The sequence below is a fragment of the Phyllobates terribilis genome, unplaced genomic scaffold (assembly GCF_046119375.1).
Source record: "Phyllobates terribilis strain yellow unplaced genomic scaffold, ASM4611937v1 Scaffold_2__4_contigs__length_985480577, whole genome shotgun sequence".
Taxonomy (NCBI): domain Eukaryota; kingdom Metazoa; phylum Chordata; class Amphibia; order Anura; family Dendrobatidae; genus Phyllobates; species Phyllobates terribilis.
The window spans coordinates 458,138,804-458,159,753 of NW_027362762.1; the positions used below are offsets into that span (position 1 = coordinate 458,138,804).

Below are 20,950 nucleotides of genomic sequence, written 5' to 3' on the forward strand. Positions count from 1 at the left end.
TGCTCACCAATTGGTGACCCGCGATCACGTGACGGGGTCACCGATGGGCGGGGCCTAGGACGCGCTTCCCGGAAGCGCGAGTTAAATGCCGTTGTCACAGATTGACAGCGGCATTTAACTAGTTAACAGCCGCGGGTGGATTGCGATTCCACCCGCGGCTGTTGCGGGCACATGTCAGCTGTAAGAATCAGCTGACATGTGCCCGATTCAGTGCGAGCTCAGCGCCGGAGCCTTTGCTGAGCCGGGGGTGATGGCTTGGGGCGTACTAATACGCCACAGGCTGTAAAGGGGTTAAAGTGAGAATAATAACCAAACAGCTCAAAATGTACAAAATACATAAAAAAAATCAGTGACCAATTCAGTCAACCTCTTTTTAATAGTGATAAGCCTTCCATCCTTGGAGTCTGTCAGTTTCTTAAAGGTAATATGTCATTGGGCTTTTGCTATGTAATTTGAGAGCAGCATGATGAAGGGGCAAGAAAATCTGATTCTAGCAATGTATCACTTACTGGGCTGCTTGCTGTAACTTTGATACAATCCTTGTTTCTCTGAAGTAGATATAACAGAGCTTTTGGCCTGTGTATAACCCCATCCGCACCCCTGATTGGCAGCTTCCTGTGTACACAGTAAATTGTCAGCAAGCTGCTAATCAGTGGTGGGGGCGGGGTTGCACAGATTAGCCTGACTTCCTGGTACTCGAGATGTAGTCCTGTCGCTTTTATCTCTTACCAATAAAATACTGATTGTATTGAAACTACAACACACAGCCTAATAAGTGACCCATCCCTGGAATCAGGCTCTGGTTCCCTACATTATGGTGCTTTCAGATTGAAGAGAAAAAAACCTGCTGACAGGTTCCCTTTAATCTGTCGAAGATCAATTTTTAGGGCAGTTCCAACCACAACCTCTCAGATACTGTTTTTCATTTTTCTTTCCACATGAGTTTTTTTTTTTGTGGGACGAGTTGTAGTTATGAATGACATCATTGATTTAACCACACAGTGTACTGGAAAACAGGGAAAAAATTCCACGCGGGGTGAAATAGTAAAAAAAAACACAATTCTGACATTTTTTTTAGGAATTGTTTTTACGGCATACATTTTTTGGTAAAAATGACCAGGTAACATGATTTTCCTCATCAGTATGATTACGGCCATACCAAACATGTCCAAAAATTTGTATTAGCTTAGTGGCGAAAAAACAAAACAAAACAGAATTTTGAAAAAATATTTTTTTTTTGATTGTGTTGTCATTTTCCGAAACCCATAACGTTTTTCATTTTTGGTCGATAGAGCTGGGCGAGGGCTTATTTTTTGTGGGACGAGACAAAGTTTTATTGATACCATTTTGGGATAGATACATGACATTTTGATCTTCTCTTATGGCATTTTTCGCGATATTGTGGTGACAAAAAATCCCAAAGTTTTGGTGTTTTGAATCTTTTTCTATTTATGGTATTTACAGATTGTGTTAATTATTTTTATACTTTGATAGATCTGACTTTTCTGACTTTTATTTTTTTTACTGTATTTATTATTCCCCTTAGTGGACTTGAACCTGATATCATCTGATTGCTTGTACTATACACAGCAATATTTTGAGGCCCAGCCACCTCTGGCTGTCATAGCAACCCATCTGCACCCCATGATTGTGTCACAGGGCACCGATGGGCACAGAGATTGACGTGCACCCATGCCAGGGTGCTGTTAATGTCGCTGTCAGAATTTGACAGCGGTATTTAACAGGTTAACAGTCACAGACGGAGCTACACTTCACCCATGGTTGTTAGAGGCAGATTATGGCTGTATGTCACAGCCATAATCGTCTCGGTATAGGTTGAGCCCCTTCTGTGTGCCCGCTTCATACACCTACTACCAACTTGCACCTTATATGTATAGCGGATGTCGTTAAGGGGTTAAAATTAATCGAGAAAGCTCATATTTTTTACTAAATGGGTGACATAGAATTTGTCAAGTTACTTAGTGGATTGTTGTATTTAAAATAGTGTGTGTACTGTTATGGGATTCTGAGTTTTAGAGTTAAATGACACCATCCCAACATTTAATTACTAGTTAATATATTGAAAAAAATCTTTATGAGCAGGAATAGAAAACAGCCCACAACTTTTGCTCATATTTGGGACTACAGACTCTTGAATCCTCAGTGCGCACTGTCAGGATTCTCCGGTGCTGGAAGCGGACGGTCATGTAGCTACAAGTAGGCTATATACTTACTCCCGGCCGCATTCTGATTAGACTTGTGCGGCCTCACTCAATCCAGTGAATTGAGCTAGACTGCGTAAGTCTAGTTGTGATGTGATTGGGGGTATATATGTCTCATACGTGCAGTCACGAGACCACCCACTCTCGGTGCCAGAGTATCCTGACAGCGCATGTGAAGATTCACAAATCTACAGTCATACTGTGACTGTAGACTTTCCTGCTAAACCTTAAACAAGAAAATATTTGGACAGATTGAAAAAAGCTATTGTAATTGTGTAGTCATTTTGAAAATAGCAATCCCATTGAATAATTATTGAATAAAAAAAGGTATAATTTTTTCTCTGCTAGAAGAGAAGCCATTGCGTTTTCATTTTCAAAACAACACATCTATTTCTGCTCCCTAAATAAAGGGATAATTTTTTCTCTGCTAGAAGAGAAGCCATTGCGTTTTCATTTTCAAAACAACACATCTATTCCTGCTCCCTAAAAAAAGGTCTAATTTTTTTCTCTGCTAGAAGATAAGCCATTGCGTTTTCATTTTCAAAACAGCACATCTGTTTCTGCTCCCTAAATAAAGGGATAATTTTTGAATAGCTTGTGAAAAGGCTACTGCTTTAGGCTTCATCATTTAGCAAAGAATTCATAATTTGATACACCCAAAACTAGGATACGTTTTCCACCACCACTTGTAAAAAAAAGACACTACTTCTTCCGTTTGCACTGCTTGTGTATTAAGATCAGCAAGGCAGTCATCTGCCATTGGAGGCTATTCCTTACTACCGGTTACTATCTGTTTACTTATAGCTGGATGTGTTTGCATTAAAGAGCTTGAAAGATGTTTATTACAGTTCTAGGCGACCTCAGAGTGTTACAGATGGGTTATTTTTTGGACAATTAGAGGCTTTTGAACAGTGAGATTGACAGCAAATCAAATTTTTTGTGGAAATTTCATCAAACCCGGCAAATTCAAATTTCAAAAGATTCGATCATCTCTAGTTATGAATGTGTTGGAACAGCTCAGATCAAGCTGTAAAGCACAAAAATTGCTACTTTCCACCTGCCCCTCCGTCGGTCACATTTTAATGATTAATTTTCATAGAAAGTACAGGTAAGTACAAGAATTCAGATATGCAAATTATTCTATTAATTCCTAACAAATGATGTGTGTTGGATGTTTTTTTTAAGTAAATGCAGTTGTACTTCAAAAATATATTTTTCATTTGTTTTATTATTTAAGGTTTTTTTAAAATCATTTTATTATTTATTATATTTGTATTATTTTCAGTATGAATGAATGTGCTGTAACAGGGCGAATTTGAAAGCAAGCCTTTACTTCAGAACACCATAGAATTGTACACTTTCATATCAAGATGTCAGTTATGTAACAAACGAGAGATAAATCAGTTAAAGGGGTTGTCTGGGACTTTAACATTGATTGCCTATCCTTAGGATAGGTCATCGGGGTCTGATCGGTGGGGGTGCAATACCTGGCCAATCAGCTGTTCCTGGTGTCGACTGTATAGTGGTTGCAGCCGGTTACTGCACATCCACCATCTATTCAAATTAATAGGGGGCGTACGTGCAGTACCTGGCCGCAGTCACTATTCCGTTGACGTTGCTGTGCTGTGCAGCTCCATAACTGAGCAGTTCCGGCTACCACGGACAGTGAGAGCAGCTGATCAGCGGAGGTGTCGGGTGTCGCACCTCCACTGATCAGACATTGCTGACCTATTCTAAGGATAAGCCATCAATGTTACAGTCCCAGACAACCCCTTTTAGCAGGAGCTGTCATCAAGTCAAAAGTGGCCAGTTTTTGGTCTTATTTAATTTCCACTGCTTCCTTGAGAAATCCGTTTTTTTTTTGTTTGTTTTTTTAATCCACCAGAGATATGAGTCTTTTTATTTGGTGCTAGTTTTTATGGTCATTACTAAAGGATGAGAATATAACTTCTTTTAATGGCTTTTACCGAACCTTGAAGCAGTGAAAAGAGGTGACATAAGACGAAACACAGAACATCAAAACGACATTGCTGTACATAATGTTGATTTTATGGGGTGTTTTTGCGCCGCTTTTTCAGGCGGATTTCGGATGGAATCCACCTGAAAAAAACACCTCGTAAACATAACCTTATTGTTAGTTCCCACAAGTATAGGTGACTTTGTTTTTTTTATGTTGCACATTTTCTGCAGCATTTCTGCACCAATTAGCTAACTTAGATTAATTGCGTTTTTTTTACTGCATTTTTTACATGATTTTAATTGCACTTTTTCTGCTGGGGTTTTTGTTCTGTCATGTTTTAAATAAAATTGCTTTGTTTTAGATTCTCTCTGTTATTCAGTTTTGATAAATCTTTATTGACAGAGTCATATGCAGATTTCATGTGTATTTAGTACATTTCTGCTGCATTTTTTTTAATTCCAGATTTTCCTTATCTTACTCAAGTCTATGATTAAAATCCATAAATGAACTGCATATTTTCAGCAAAAGAATTTTACATATTACAAGTTGTTTTGTTTTTTTAAATCTCATTGTGAGAACTTAGTCTTGTAGTATGTTATTATAGAAAGGTTGGACTAATTTTTTTTATATATTTTACTTACCATGCACTGGTGAAGTGGGAGGAATTTGAGACATATATGAAACCAATGGGTCTTGTATATCATATTGCATGATCATCTGAGAGGGCAAAAGGAGGAATAAATAATTATTCACATGTAAATATATCACTTTTTCTTTTTGTGTTGTTCTATTACTTATGGTAGTGTCATAATAAAATGTAGGGTATGTTAAAATATATAAATTATGTCACACGGATATTTCACAAGTTTTAATGCAGATTTCTCGCTATGCCTTGCAAACAGTAAAATCCGCTGTGGCAATCTGCAGCATAAATTGACATGCTACAGATTTAAAATCCACACTGTGGGTTCCACATTGCTGATTTTTCAGTGGTATGCGGATGAAATTTGGTAATATTTTCTCCACTTTGCTATAACAGTATTACACAGCAATAGCGTAAATACTAACAACCATGCCACCTTGAAAATTCCCTGATGCAGAAGATGATCGGCACATAACCAATCAAAATGTGCTCAAAATGTAATATATCAATAACCACTGCACCTCAGGCGTTAATAGCTAAAGTACTATACAACAAAATGGTGTCTAAACTGAAACAATCCGCACAATAGAAATAAAATAAATTCCTATAAATGGTTAGAAATACAATAAAAGATTAAACCAAAATACAAAAAACCACTGTAATGTGATGTATAAATAACAAACAAACAGATTAAGTCAATATGAGAGAACCAACAGTCATAAATGACCTCTCAACTGCGTTGTGTAAGTGCAAGTGTAGCGCCCCGAGGGTTCGGCCGCTACAGGGGTATTGCACCTCAACAAGAGGTGTGGTATTCCACTCCCGGGTAAGGATGGAGTATGGACCAGGGCTCAGTTAGCTGCACACATATACACTCCTCATTTCTGGGGGACAGCTCTACGGTGCTCCTATTAGTATGCAGGCACGACTGACTATGTCCCTGGCTGGAGTGGGGAGGGGGGGAACCCTAGTGATGTGGGAGCAGATAGGGGCTGGTTTCTGGGCATAGGAAGGAGCTCAATGGTTGCAGGTCATCTGAGCTCAGACACGGAGGAGGAGGTATAAAAGGTGGGTACCATCTTAGTTCTAGAGAAGAAGTTCAGTCTGTGAGGAGAAAGTGAGAGTGGAGGAGGAGGGGAGCAGAGGCTCCGCTGGAGTTCTGCTCCAGAGCCAGGCCTAGGACACGGGCAGGGCGAGAGGGAGAGAAAGAAAAGGAACAGAACAGAAAGAGAAAGGAACAGAACAGAAAGGCCCAGAAACACGAAGCTAGAAGGGACCCTAAGGACCCAGGAGATTACGGGTGACGGGTCAGGCAAGAAAAGGGTAACGGATCCCAAGTTGGTGGAGGCAAATAATCCTCAGCCAAGAATCGGAGGTCGTGATCATTTAATGGTGCGACCCCTCGCTAAACCTACTAGGAAGGCACCGCATAGGGCCAGGGAAGCTGGCGCCAAGTTCTCCCAGAGAAGGCCCGAGGCAGTCGGACAGAAGTTTGGTCACTGGTGGGGCACGGCCAGAGAAAGGATAGAAGGGAGTTCTGTGCCATACTCCTGAATTGCCTGGGAGTTGACCGAGCCCCCTCACCTGGTGGACGCAGCACGGCTTGGGCGGTCACTACCTGTACAGAAGTGGCTTGGAGTATACGAACTGTGAGTAAAAGACCCTGGACTGCAACACGTTGTCGTTGTGTTTCATACCACGCCAGCACTAACGGTACTGGAACGCCCTGCACCACCACCCCCAGCATTCACCTACACTGCCCTGAGGCTACACTCTTCCCGTGGGGAGTTATCCTATCCCTGTGCTGCATATCTACATCAGCCTCAGCGGTCTGCCTTGCAGCGGCGGTCCTCCCTGACCGCAATCCACGGGTGGCGTAGTCGGACATTGCAAAACATATAGAAGACTGCCACTGGTCTGACCACCCTGAGCCACGGGATCGGGTTGCCACTATTACCCCCATCAGCACCGTACACGAGAAAGCCCGGTTCCGAGTGCCCCACGGCCCAGGGGGCGAGTCAGCTTTGGCGTAGTCGGCAGGATTGTGACCAACCCGCCACAAACGGGTATTGCGTGCCTGAAAAGAGACTGTTTCACTGTATTAAAGATGGCGCCCGCCCCAGAAGAACGGACGCCATAATGTGCGCGCCAAAAGATAACAGGAAGCCGCCTCCCATCGTGGGCCAGGTCCAAGAATGGCGCCAAAGAAGGAGCCCACCCCCAACAGCCATGAGTGCGGCTGTGGAGATGTCCATCAAGGTGGGGGGGCTGCCCCTGAAAGTGATTGTCAGCAGATTGCCGAAAGACCACCCCCAATGGGGGCGGAAAGAGAAGAAAACTGTGGGGCCGGGTGTGGTTTGGATCAGTCTCACCGGACCACACCCGGAGATGGAGAGAGGAGCCAGCTCCAGCACTTTGGCGAGGGGCCTGTTGTAGGCCGAACCACCATGCAGCTTCACGGAGCTGCTAGCACAACTCCCCAAGGAAGACCCGGAGTATGTGCGGGCTGCGCTGGAGGAGTTGGACCGGAGGATGGTCCGGGCACAGCGGGACATGATTGCTGAGTGGAAGGAAGAGATGGCCTGGCGGACCGCGACCCAGCAGCAGGAGGCACTGCCACCACCCAGCAGCACGCCTGCCTCCGAGGGCGGTGAGAGTGGATCGGAGGCCGAGGACGACGCCGCGGAGGAGGCCATAGCCGCAGAGGCAGGTAAAGGGGAAGTCCTTACCCCGAGTCCAAGGGCCGCAACCCTGTCCCTGTCTCCCGTCACGGCACCCGAAGCCCCGGGAGCCGTAGCTGCCATCACACCTCCCCCGCTACCAACTGGGCCTCAGGCCGTAGACGCCGCCGTTGAGCCCCGCCCTGCGCCGTGCCCTCTGACCCCGGACGCGACCGGAAGACGACCACCGCAGGCCTGGTCGCAAGGCCTAGTGCCCCCGAGCACTGCTGCCCCGCCAGCGCCTCCTGCCTCCGTTGTGCCACCCCCGGGCGCGACCAGAAGACGACCACCACAGGCCTGGTCGCAAGGCCTAGTGCCCCCGGGCGCCGCTGCCCCGTCAGCGCCCCCTGCCTCTGCTGTATTGCCCCTGGGCGCGGATCTGTTCGCCCAGCACACCGGTCCGGATGGGCTCCCTTTCATCTGGCCCCCCGGATATGTTAACCCCCGCCTGCGGAGAGGCCTGTCCGCGGAGGCCGGAGTCCCACCTGAACCCCTGATACCTGCTCAGGAGCACATGGAAGTCTCCCAACCCCCGCTCGAAGACGCCCAGTTTGAGTGGGACCCGACCGGAGAAAATCTAATGGGGTTCACCCAAGAGACGTGGGCGGACGCAGCCCGCTGACGGGAGTCCTGCCGCCAGCAGTTGGCAATGTTCGAGAGGGAGCAGCGGGAACGGCGTGTCCGGCAAGAGCAGCTACAGGCCCAAAGTGCAGAACAGAAGATGAGGACCCGGCAAGACCCCCGAGCTGCCCGCAGTCCCCGAGCCATCGGGACTGTCGTCAAGTTCCAAATGGAGCACGGCTGGGGTTTCATCAGAGACCCGAACACCATCAGCGACGTGTTCGTGACCCAGAGGGATGTTGAGAGCCACCTGCCGGAGGGTCACCGAGGGCGGGACCTGTATCCTGGGGACGTGGTGACCTACACCAGACATCAAGGCGTAAAGGGGTGGTACGCCCTACACGTCCACAGAGTGGTAGAAGAGGAGGAACAGCGCCACTCTGCCCAAGAATATCAAGAGGGCCCGGACGGGTCTGAAGATCAGTACGAGGAAGAAGGAGCATCAGGAGGATACCGTTACTGATGAGCGAGTGTGTAGAAGGAACTGTTTAGTTGCCCCGTTGGGACTGTTACCTGCTAAAGTTGTCCCTTTCCCTACCTGGCCGAGGACTGAGAGCGGCCGTCCCTGTAAATAGTTGCGCTTCCTAAAGCGCCCCCTATTGGTTTTATAAAAGAACTGCAACGTCTACCTCAAGACAAATTTACTAGAGTGTTGCACCTTTAAGAAGAATGAACACCTGGTCGCAATTTGCACCGCGGCCAGTACCCAAGAATATGTTTTACTTAAAAATGTTTTCTAGGAAGAGTTTTATATGCTGCTAGGTAATAATGCAGATGTTTTATATGATGTTTTATATGACAAAAGAGTTCCGGTATTATTAACGATATCCAGTGAAAGAAAAATGTTGGAAAAGAGAAAAGTGTTTCCCATAAAGGGAATTGAACAATGTCGTCCGTTTTCTAATGTGAAAAGTTGTTGAAAAAGTTTTGCATGTCTTGCAAATTAATTGTTTTTACTCTTTTCCAGCCCGAGGACGTGCTGTGGTTTACCGGGGGGGGAATGTAGCGCCCCGAGGGTTCGGCCGCTACAGGGGTATTGCACCTCAACCAGAGGTGTGATATTCCACTCCCGGGTAAGGATGGAGTATGGACCAGGGCTCAGTTAGCTGCACACATATACACTCCTCATTTCCGGGGGACAGCTCTACGGTGCTCCCATTAGTATGCAGGCACGACTGACTATGTACCTGGCTGGAGTGGGGAGGGGGGGAACCCTAGTGATGTGAGAGCAGATAGGGGCTGGTTTCTGGGCATAGGAAGGAGCTCATTGGTTGCAGGTCACCTGAGCTCAGACACGGAGGAGGAGGTATAAAAGGTGGGCACCATCTTAGTTCTAGAGAAAAAGTTCAGTCTGTGAGGAGAAAGTGAGAGTGGAGGAGGAGGGGAGCAGAGGCTCCGCTGGAGTTCTGCTCCAGAGCCAGGCCTAGGACACGGGCAGGGCGAGAGGGAGAGAAAGAAAAGGAACAGAACAGAAAGAGAAAGGAACAGAACAGAAAGGCCCAGAAACACGCAGCTAGAAGGGACCCTAAGGACCCAGGAGATTACGGGTGACGGGTCAGGCAAGAAAAAGGTAACGGATCCCAAGTTGGTGGAGGCAAATAATCCTCAGCCAAGAATCGGAGGTCGTGATCATTTAATGGTGCGACCCCTCGCTAAACCTACTAGGAAGGCACCGCATAGGGCCAGGAAAGCTGGCGCCAAGTTCTCCCAGAGAAGGCCCGAGGCAGCCGGACAGAAGTTTGGTCACTGGTGGGGCACGGCCAGAGAAAGGATAGAAGGGAGTTCTGTGCCATACTCCTGAATTACCTGGGAGTTGACCGAGCCCCTCACCTGGTGGACGCAGCACGGCTTGGGTGGTCACTACCTGTACAGAAGTGGCTTGGAGTATACGAACTGTGAGTAAAAGACCCTGGACTGCAACACGTTATCGTTGTGTTTCTTACCACGCCAGCACTAACGGTACTGGGACGCCCTGCACCACCACCCCCAGCATTCACCTACACTGCCCTGAGGCTACACTCTTCCCGTGGGGAGTTATCCTATGCCTGTGCTGCATATCTACATCAGCCTCAGTGGTCTGCCTTGCAGCGGCGGTCCTCCCTGACCGCAATCCACGGGTGGCGTAGTCAGACATTGCAAAACATATAGAAGACTGCCACTGGTCTGACCACCCTGAGCCACGGGATCGGGTTGCCACTACTACCCCCATCAGCACCGTACACGAGAAGGCCCGGTTCCGAGTGCCCCACGGCCCAGGGGGCGAGTCACAAGCAACTATAAAAAGATCCAAACATTGTATTCCTAAAAATAAATAATTGATATGATAAAAAAGAATAATAATAATAGTGCTATAATAACCAAAAAAAGTTGTGATTTCCACTGAAACACGATGTAAAGATAGCAGCAATTACACTGAGATTACAATCAATATAAATATGAATATAACAATTCAGTATAAACAACTTGCCATGCTGAAAAACAACAGTTGAGAAGAAAAAAAGTTAGCAGTGAATATTGCAATAAATCAGTGGCTCAACAGGCAGACATATATATACAAATCCATAATGAGTCTAACATAAAGCACCTAACTCACCACCAGTATAGTTGAACCTAATAATTCAATTGTGAGTAATAATTCACGTAGGGGGCATGTGTACAGTGTTTATATAATTACAGACATTACATTATCGTAAGAGAAGAGATGGAAAGTTGGGAGGAGTGGGTAGAAGAGAATGAGAGAAGGAAGAAAAAAAAAGAGAGAGAGAGGTTGGGGAGAGACGAGTATCATCAGTATCTTTCGTCTTTCATAATTATTACATTTTATAGATGTTAAAAATGTAATCAAAAGTAGCAAATATTATATGGGAAATATCACACTTAATTAGAATATTGATTTGGGAAATGTCAGATTACAGGCAGTTGTATTGGATGTCACAAGACAATTCAAGGTGATAGATGTAAAGCTTGATTTAGTTGTGGAAATGGAAAGAGATCTAACCATGGGGTCCAATATCATAGAAATGTTCTAAGGTATCTGTTTTTGTTGCCTCAATTCATTCGTATTGCATAATTAGATTAATCTTTTCCTTAACCATTGAAAAAGAAAAGGTTGAGATGAATTCTGGAAGCCATATTAATATTAATATAAGACAAAAGGTTTTGTTGGAGATTCCAAGAAGTCTATCCCCAAAGAGGGTGACAGTGGGGCCGAGGTGAATAGGCCTTCCTATAATATTTGTAATTAGAGATGTGATATCTCGCCACAGGGCCTTTACTTGTGGGCATGACCACCAGATCTGTTCAGATCTCCTAATAGATCACACTTTCTAAGGGTATGTTCCCACTATGAGTTTTTGGTGAGTTTTTGATGATGCAGATTTTCTGCCCCATTTTTGCACCTATTAGGTTAAATAGGTTGCTTGCATTTTTTTTCAATACACAGCATAAAAAATTCACCAGAAACTCATTGTGGGAACATAGCCTAAAACATTTAATAGTGGAACCATCTATTAAAGGGAACCCATCACCAGGTTTGTCCCACGTCCATTCTATAATGCTGTATATATGCCCCCAACCCGGCCTGCAAGACAAGAAAAAGAGATGTTTTATTATACTCACCTGCGGGACAGTCTGGTCCGAGGGGAGTCGCTGGTCTTGGTCCGGTGCCTCCCTTCTTCTTGCGATGCCGTCCTCTTTCTTGGTTCGTGTGGATGACGCGTCCCGTACGTCATCCACACAGTCTCCCCGGTATCTCTCTCCTGCGCAGGCGTACTTCTCTGCCCAGCCGGGGCTGCAATATCCTCTCCTTATACCTCTACAGGTCACAAATGGTCTTATCTTTATACCCCCATTTTTTGCTATCTTCTTTGTGCCAGGAGTATATATTGTTTAGGCCACGGCCCCACTATCAGTATTTTGGCAGATGAGGAACAATCAGAGAAAAGGTATAATAGAAACAAGTCACCAATTCTGCATTTATCACCCACTCCTGGTTTTAGCTCCCACTCCTGAGGAAAAATACTGACTGAATACTGACCAAATACTGATAGTGGGGCCCTGGCCTTATAGGTTTATACATGTGCCAACAGTTTATATTCTGGGCACATGGTGATTACTACTTTTAGCATTAGCACTTTATTGTTCTACAGGCTAGAATAATACGACTTTATATGGTTGTGTAAATCATGTGCATTTGATATTGCATTAATGTTGCATTTGAGGTTGTTTTTGCATATTATCACCTATAAATGCAAATTATCCATTCGTTTGATAACTTATATATAACAGTTTTTGAGGATTGACCAAGACATTATAATGTTGGGGTCTTTTATAGTGTTTTTTTTCCCCGCTTTTTTAATTGTTTTTAAATGTTTGTGTTTTGGTTTGTTTGTCAATAAATTATTTTTATTTCATTTTGGTGATCCCTGTCTATAGATACTGCTTTTTTCTTGTGTATATCCTATAGACCTGTGTACATTTGTCTACTTATTGAGCAACTGATTTATTGCAGTAATCACTGTGTTCTTTGTGAAAGAGCCATTGCCAGACATCTCTGGTGACTCATATCTTTTAGATAACTAAAGGAACGACAGTTTAAAAACCGGACATGACGGATCATTATATCCCCCAATATCATCTAGCGAAGGGCCCACATACACTTTAGACCTTCAAACAAACCCAGCGGGTTCAGCCACCATTAGTCCAATGTGTATAGAGGTCTTAAGTGGTCTAAGTGTCGGAGAGAAGGTTCTGTTTTCATTGGGGTCAGTGAGAGGGGCCTTACAGTCTGTCAGGGGTGTGAGTGAGTGTGGTGCCACGTCAGTGACTGAGTGGGTCACCTCTTCTCACTCCTGGTACCTTCGTGAACCTGTGCGGACAGGGGGTGTCTGTGTAAAACTGTACCAATCTGACCTTACGTGTCCCCGAGGGGGTGCGGAACGTCCCGGTGCAAAGGACAGATCCGTATGACGTGATCTGTCTGACGTAATAGCGACGTCAGGTGGGAGGCGAGGTGTGGATCCCATCACAATGACTTAAATGAGTGAGTTTCCTTTATACAAGTAAAATGTGAGGACTATATGAATTAGCAGGTTTAGGTGCTAAAATAATTTTAGTTTTTAGGTTTTAGCATTTGCAGTTGTGAGCATCCGTCTGTTTACTATGTATATACTGACCTGGTTTTTCTCTCGAGGAAGATGGCAGTTTTCACACACATCAAAGTTCTCCATCCAGTCCTCATCATAATCAGAGCTGCACCCGCACCCCATTGTTCCTGCAGACACAAAGACCTCACCAGGTTAAAAAGTAACGGTACAGTATAAAGTGAGTGTTTGGTGGTATGCTTACTTACCTGTGCCTAAACATTACCATTTTGTGACCTCAGCAGAGGTGTCCTTGTTACTATACTTTAACAGAAAAGTTTACAAATGAAACAAACACTTCCATAGATCGTTAAAGCCTTATTTCCACTTATCTAGCAACTTTTTTTTTCTCCCTTATGGTCCAAAAATATCTAAAGAAAACTGGGAGCCCATCGCACAGTTTTGTACGGGATCTTTTCTATTGATCTAACATATCAGTTTTTGAATTGAATTTGTTTTAGAGCCGGATCAGAAAATGCTCCTTGTACATAAATATCATATATACATCTACCTGCAGGGGGCAGTAGTCACACTGCAGCTCTTTGGCTCTGTATTGGTATATGTATCTAGTGTAACAGTTATTCATTATTAACAATTTAACATGGAAATAATCTTATACTTATGTTTATTACATTCAATTGATATCTTTCAACAGTAGATAATGTTTCGAAATGGTGCCCTTGTATAATTTAGAGATCTATCCATTTAAAGGGAACCCATCACCTTTAAAATGCAGTCCAATCTACAGGCAACATGTTATTGATTCATGGGAGCTGAGTACATTGATATATAAGTTTGCAAGAAAAGATTCAGTATAACTTGTGTTTTAAATATTCAAACCTTTGCTCTTTCTGGGATTTTCGGTCCAGTGGGCGGTCCTATCAGTGATTGGCAGCTTTTTTGTATAAGTGTACGTACAGAGACCGTTGTCGATCACTGATAGGACCGCCCACTGGACTCAAACTCCCAGAAAGAGCAGATGTTCAAATGAATAAAACACGGATTATACTGAATCTTTTCTCCCAAAACTATATGTCAATCTGCTCAGCTCCCCTTACTGTATAACATGGTGTCTGCAGATTGGACTGCATTTTCATGGTGATAGATTCCCTTTAAAAAAAATTTTTCACCTAATCTGAGAGCAGCATAATGCAAAGACAGATACCTTGATTCCAGCGGTGTGTCATTTACTGGGTTGCTTGTTGTAGTTTTAATAAAATCAGTGTTTTATCAGGAGATTATCACTAGAGAACTGGTAAACCTGCTGCCACGTAGTCCTCCATATTCATTTGCTCTGTATAACCCCACCCCACCACTGATCTGCTTGGCAGCTTTCTGCCTATGCACAGTACACAGAAAGCTGTCACTGGTATCGGCGGGGTTATACAGAGCTCAGCATTCACTGAACTGGTAGATCTGCAGAAGATAAATCCATGATTTTATTAAAACTGAAACACACAGCCCAGTAAGTGATAAATCACTGGAATCACGGTGTAACCAAAACTTGGCGCCTGATTTCCTTTATTACCATATTACCTGTGAAAATATACTTGTTCTGTATTCATATCCAATAATTATAAGAAAGTGAGAAGCATTATTTTAATCACTTTTTCTCTATATAGTGCAGTCACTACCGATTTTAATAGGTAATAGAAGTCAAATATTAATTGTCATTGAGGGGTAAAAGTTTGGAAATTTTTGTCCTTAGAACTAATTAATTCTTTAAAAAAATGACTGGACACAACTGATAAATGGAAACTGCCTGATCCACAGACTAGCTCCTGGTAGAAAAGTCAGCATACATGTTAAAGGGGCTGCTCACAACTGCTGCAAAAAAAACCTGCATACCACCAGGAGACACAGCAAGGAGATCGTAGCAGCACGGTAAGCATGCAGTTTTTTTTTTATTTTTTTAGGTCACGTTCACATGTTCAGTAATTTGTAAGCCAAAACCAGGAGTGAAACAATCAGAGGAAAAGTATAATAGAAACACGTCACCACTTCTGTATTTATCACCCACTCCTGGTTTTGGTTTACAAATACTGATGTCAAATACTGACCAAATACTGAATGTGTGAATGTGGCCTTAAGGTGACTGGAGCTATTAAGAAGTGGTTGTAATTACAGAGAGATCTTTATCGGATTGAGAGTTTGGACATTTGGAGTCAACACCATTACGTTAAATCATATCTAAACTTTTTTCTCAGTGTGGTAGCATGCATCATCTTTCTTAAAGAGACCACTGCAATTAGAGAATAACACTGTCATGAATGCGTGTACTTATTCCACAACAATGTTTAGGTTGGTTGTATACTGTATATCAAAGTAAAGACCCACATGAATGCCAGGAACCACGGTTTCACAGCAGGACATTACCCAGAGCATCACACTGACTCCAATGGCTTGCTTTCTTCCCATCCTGTGCATTCTGGTGCCATCTCATTTGCAGATAAGCAACATGCATATGACGCGCCCCTGGGCCTGAGTCGCGCAGCGTTGCGCACGCGGGAGCCTACCCGGAGCCGGATCAGATGGGGGTAGTAGTCTCGTGGCGGTGACCCGGTCCGTGCCCAGGGAGTCAGACTAAGTGGCAGTATTAGCAGTAGATGGTGGATGACTACGCCACCCGTTGAATGCAGCTATGGAGCTGCCGCTGCAGGGCAGACCGCTGAGGCCGGTGGAAGGATGGTGCAGCGTGGATGGTATAACCCCCAATGGGAGGGGTATGGCCTCAGGGCAGCCGACGTGGATGATGGGGGTAGCAGGAACCACTCAGAGACGATGCGGTGTAGTTCAGGGTCTTTACTGGTGACAAAGATAGACCCTCCCGGAGTACTTGCTAGCAATCGGGGCCTGGTCAGTCCTTGAGCAGATGGGATCTCCCCTGGCCAGGCGGAGTTGTAGGCCTTCCCAACTAACTGTACTCTTCTGGCTACCTTGCTAGAGGCGGATAAAAGTAGCCCACGTCCCTGAGTGTACCGTGTGGTGCTCACCCGTATGGCCGGTGACTCGGGGCCTTCTAATGGCTTCCGCTCCACGATGGCGGTGCTGGTCCCACGCGTGTGACCGTGCCTTCGGGTTTCTTGGCCTGAGGACCTGGAATCCCCTGCCTGACGGATTCTGCTGCTGGGTAGGAGTTAGTCCCCACAGCCTTGGACTCCGGGTCCGGTAAGAAATCTTCTCAGTCAGGGCGAGCTCTGCAGCTGCCAGCCCCTGACTCCTTGTAACACTGCTCCCACAGAGCTCCTGATGTTCTGTTCCTATATTTGCTTCTTTTCTCTGTCTCTACTTCTTCTCTACTCACTAACCCTGCCTCAGCCCTAGGTTTATATAGGGGAAGTTCTTCCCCTCCCAGGACTGGGCAGGAGGTGTGGCATGCATAGGATCCCTGACCAAGAGACCTCCCACCTGCTCTCAGACGTAATATCTCTATCACTGTGGCAACCAGACCCCTGGGGTGTCACACATACACCCATCGTATACATTTATAGTTGTGGCCAAAAAGTTAAATTTTGGTCTCATCACTCCAAATTACCTTGTTCCAGAAGTTTTGAGGCTTGTCTCTATGCTGTTTGGCATATTGTAGGTGAGATACTTTGTGGCATTTGCGCAGTAATGGCTTTCTTCTGGCGACTCAACCATGCAGCCCATTTTTCTTCACGTGCCTCCTTATTGTGCATCTTGAAACAGCCACACCGCTAGTTTTAAGAGAGTCCTGAAATTTATTTGTGGGTTTTTCTTTGCATCCCGAACAATTTTCCTGGCATTTGTGGTCGAAATTTTTGTTGGTCTACCTGATCGTGGTTTGGTTTTTACAGAGACCCTGATTTTCCATTTGTTAATCACAGTTTGAACGCTGCTGACTGGCATCATCAATTCCTTGGATATTTTTTTGTATCCCCTTCCAGTGTTATACAGTTCAAATACCTTTTCCCGTAGATCCGTTGACAATTCTTTTGCTTTCCCCATGACTCACAATCCAGAAACATCAGTGGCTGGATGTAAGATGCAAGAGTCTGTCTGAATCCCAGAAACTCACTCAGCTTTTATGCACACACACTGATTAGAACCAAACAGGTCACAGGTGAGGATGTTACCTTTAGAAGCCATTAGTGGTGAGTGAGCATGCTTGTTGCTCGAGATTTATGAGCATGCTCGGGCGAGCACCTATTATCTTTAGCGTGCTCGGGCGTTAGTTTTCGTTGCTCCCTGAACATGATTTGCGACTGTTTGACAGCTTTGAGGAATGCCTGTTTTTCCAGCGGGTGCCTAAGTAGGAGCTTAATCCTTCAAAACCAGCGAAGTTCCAGTGTTATGACTTACTGTACCTGATACTAAAGTGGTTGTAGCCCGAGGTACTGTATCATAGTGGACCACATAGGTACTGCCATAGTGGACCACATAGTGGCTGATAAATTCTGGAGGGTCTTACTACACCCCCTTCAGTGCTGGGTCGGACAGGTGTCCCCTAGTAATGTGCTACAGATGGTGAACCTTATAGAATGGCATGGGGCTACCGAGGAACTCCGGGGAGGGTCTCTTGGGAAGGTGGAAGGAAAGTCCCAACAGTCCCCATCCGAGATTCGTTGGGCTGAAGCAAGGAAGGTCGCTCAGAATGTATTCTTTGGGGAACTAGACCAATAGACTGCTGGCATTGCCACAAGCCAGGCCATGTAATGGTTTACTTCCCCCACCTTGCTGAGCTCATGGACACAAACTTTGGGTATCGACAATCCCTGTATGCTAAAGGGTCTGTGCGACAGGCAACACGAAAGTCCCTAGTGATGAAATAGAGGGCACCCCAGCTGTGGCCATACTGGACTCGGGAGCCTCGTGACCCTGGTATGGGCTAACCTGGTGGGACCTAATTGGGGTATTATCTATCCACAGGGACTTAAAAGACTATTCCACCGCACTGGTGATAATAAACACCCCAGCTGGGAGACAATGCCATAAGGTTGGATTGGTTGTTAGTCTGCACTACAAACTAATAGTTTGGAGGGATTTGCAATCATTCTCTGCCCTTTGGCCAACAGTTGTCCCACCCAGTGAACGTGAGACCACGCAAGTAGTGACTCCATTGCATTGTTAAGAAGTGGTGCAAGAACCTTGTGGCCCCGAGGAAGAGGTGCCGCCTGTAGGGGTGACCCCCACTCTGGTGGAGAAGGGGGAGAAAATCTTCTGGAAGTGATGGTCGAGGAAACAGAGGACTTGCCACCTGGACCCGAATTGTCAGACATAAGTTGCTCTGGCGACAATTTTGGTACGGCGTAACTCCGAGACTCTATTCTGTCCCGAACCAGGGAAAATGTGATATTTGTTGATGGAGAACCTCAACAACTTGGGGCAGACATAATGTTTCCTCACTTTGAAGTTAGCTAAGACTAGGTGTACCGGGTTGATCTAGCACGGGGCAAAGCTATAGAATAATTGCAAGTGCTGCAGACTTATCGCAAGCTGGTGATGGACCTTGCCCACCAACACGTACTTGGTGGACACCTGGACCCTAAGAACACCCTGGATCGAATTCTGCAGCAGTTTTACTGGCCAGGTGTCTTCCAATAGGTGAAGCGGTATTGTGAGTCCTGCCCAGTGTGTCCGGATTCCTTTGGTACCTCTACCAATTATAGAAGTACCGTTCAAAAGAATAGCCATGGATTTGATAGGGCCGGTAATTAACTGAGCCAGAGGTCACGAGCATATTCTGGTAGTCCTTCACTATGCCACCCAGTATCGGTAGGCGGTTCGTCTGTGCCATACGTCGGTTAAACTCATAGCCAAAGAACTAATGGGCATGTTCTTCCGGGTGGGGATACCTAAGGACATTTTGACTGACCAAGGGACTCTGTTTATGTCTAAGGTCATGAAGGAATTCTGCCAATTGCTAAATATTAAACACTTGTGTACATTGGTTTATCATCCCCAAATAGACGGCCTGGAAAAAGGTTTTAGCAAAACATTAAATAACATGCTCACAAGGGCCATATCCAAGCACGGGAAGGACTGGGATCTTTTGCTGCCCTATTTATTGTTCATCATGCGAGAGGTGCCCCAGGCGTCCATGGGGTTCTCGCCCTTCGAACTGTTGTATGGCAGACATCCCTGGGGGTTTCTCGACGTGGACAAGGAGTCATGGGAGCAACAACCCACCACGCATAAGAGTGTGATTGAACATGTTGCAAAAATTCAGGCAAGCATGGAGACAGTTCTGCCACTTGTCCGGGAGTATATGGAGGCGGCACAATTGGCTCAGAGCAGAGTCTATAAACGGGCAGCTTTGGGTAATAAACTAATAACCTTTAACCTTGGGGACCGGGTACTGTAGACAGCAAGTTCCTCGCGAGGTGAAAAGGACCCTACGAGCTAATAGAGAAAGTGGGGACAGTAAACTACAAGGTACGCCAGCTGGGTCGGTGAAAATCGGAGCAGATCTACCATGTCAATTTGCTGAATCCCTGGAATCGTAGGGAAGGTCTTTGTGGGGGCAACCCGCTGTCTGTGTGTCAAGTTATTACCAGGGACAATGGGCACCTACCCTTTCTTTCAAACTAGGTAAACCCTAGGCTATCCTTGTCCCCTAGATTACTCCTGATGGAGGAGATGCCGGGGTCTCGTACCTTGCTATGTTCCTATAATAACACTTATCTGTTCCCTACCCCTCCCAGGGAGGTATGTGACACAAGTGGATAGGATAACACAAACCAGACAGACAGGGGTAAACAGACAGGGATAAAAGAAAACTACAATCATACAACTACACTCACAAAACAACCGAGTGGGAAACAGGGGCGGTGTAGGTGGTACAAACCAAATGGGAGAGGGTAGGAAGGAAAAAGCACAAACCAGCTCCACACATAAATCTCCTGAAAATCACTCCCAACGCTTGCTATTAACACAGAACTTCTCCTTCAACTCCAAACCAAGAAATGGTAAACTATCACTGGCAAGGAAGGAAGCCAGGTGGGTTCTTAAACCTGCAGGAAGTAACAAACTCAGAACAGCTGATACAATAAAGATAGAGAACTCCAGAAGTCCAACTAAGCAGTTTAACTCTACAGCAACAGAGCAATGAAAGCCAGAACTGCTAATAGGATGTTGAAGCCGCTCTAACTACTGCAGGTGTAGTTGTCACCGGCCCCTGAAATTGTCTGACCCCACTCTGTCGCGGTATACTCGTGACACTGCGTTTCTTGCAGAGAAGGCTCCGTCACCTTACAGGGTTTTGGGGGGGAGCCACCATCATAGTTAGAATAGTGGACACTGTCCACTAAACAGGTTCAGGAGTCCTGGGAGTTTGTTAGTCGGAATACTGATGTCTTCTCCAAACTCCCTGGGTGTACCTCCGTAATTCAGCATGATATTATCGCTGAGCCCCAGACTAAAGCCATATCGGGTGCCTGAGGTTCGGCGACAAGCCATCTCGGAGGAGGTGAAATCGATGCTGTGACTAGGGGTTATTGATGAATCCCGGAGTGAGTTGGCTAGCCCGATAATGCTAATACCTAAGCTGGATGGAACGTTATGGTTCCGTAACGACTTACGGAGACTCAATGAAATATTGAAATTTGATGTCTACTCCATTCCTCGGGTGGACGAGTCGATAGAGCGGTTAGGGCAAACCCAGTATTTTTCGGTCCTGGACC

General features: G+C 45.3%; 1 protein-coding gene across 4 annotated transcripts in view; it reads right to left on the bottom strand.

Moving 5' to 3' along the window:
- LCK (LCK proto-oncogene, Src family tyrosine kinase) overlaps positions 1-20,950 on the bottom strand; it is a 108,710-nt gene that overhangs the window by 25,777 nt on the left and 61,983 nt on the right. For all 4 annotated transcript variants that reach the window (XM_073665687.1, XM_073665688.1, XM_073665689.1 and 1 more), the window contains exons 2-3: positions 13,341-13,438; positions 4,824-4,899 (exon numbers count right to left, since the gene is read on the bottom strand). In XM_073665687.1, coding sequence (XP_073521788.1) covers positions 4,824-4,899; positions 13,341-13,433 — 169 coding nt within the window. In that variant the 5' untranslated portion in view covers positions 13,434-13,438. The remainder of the gene's footprint in view (positions 1-4,823; positions 4,900-13,340; positions 13,439-20,950) is intronic.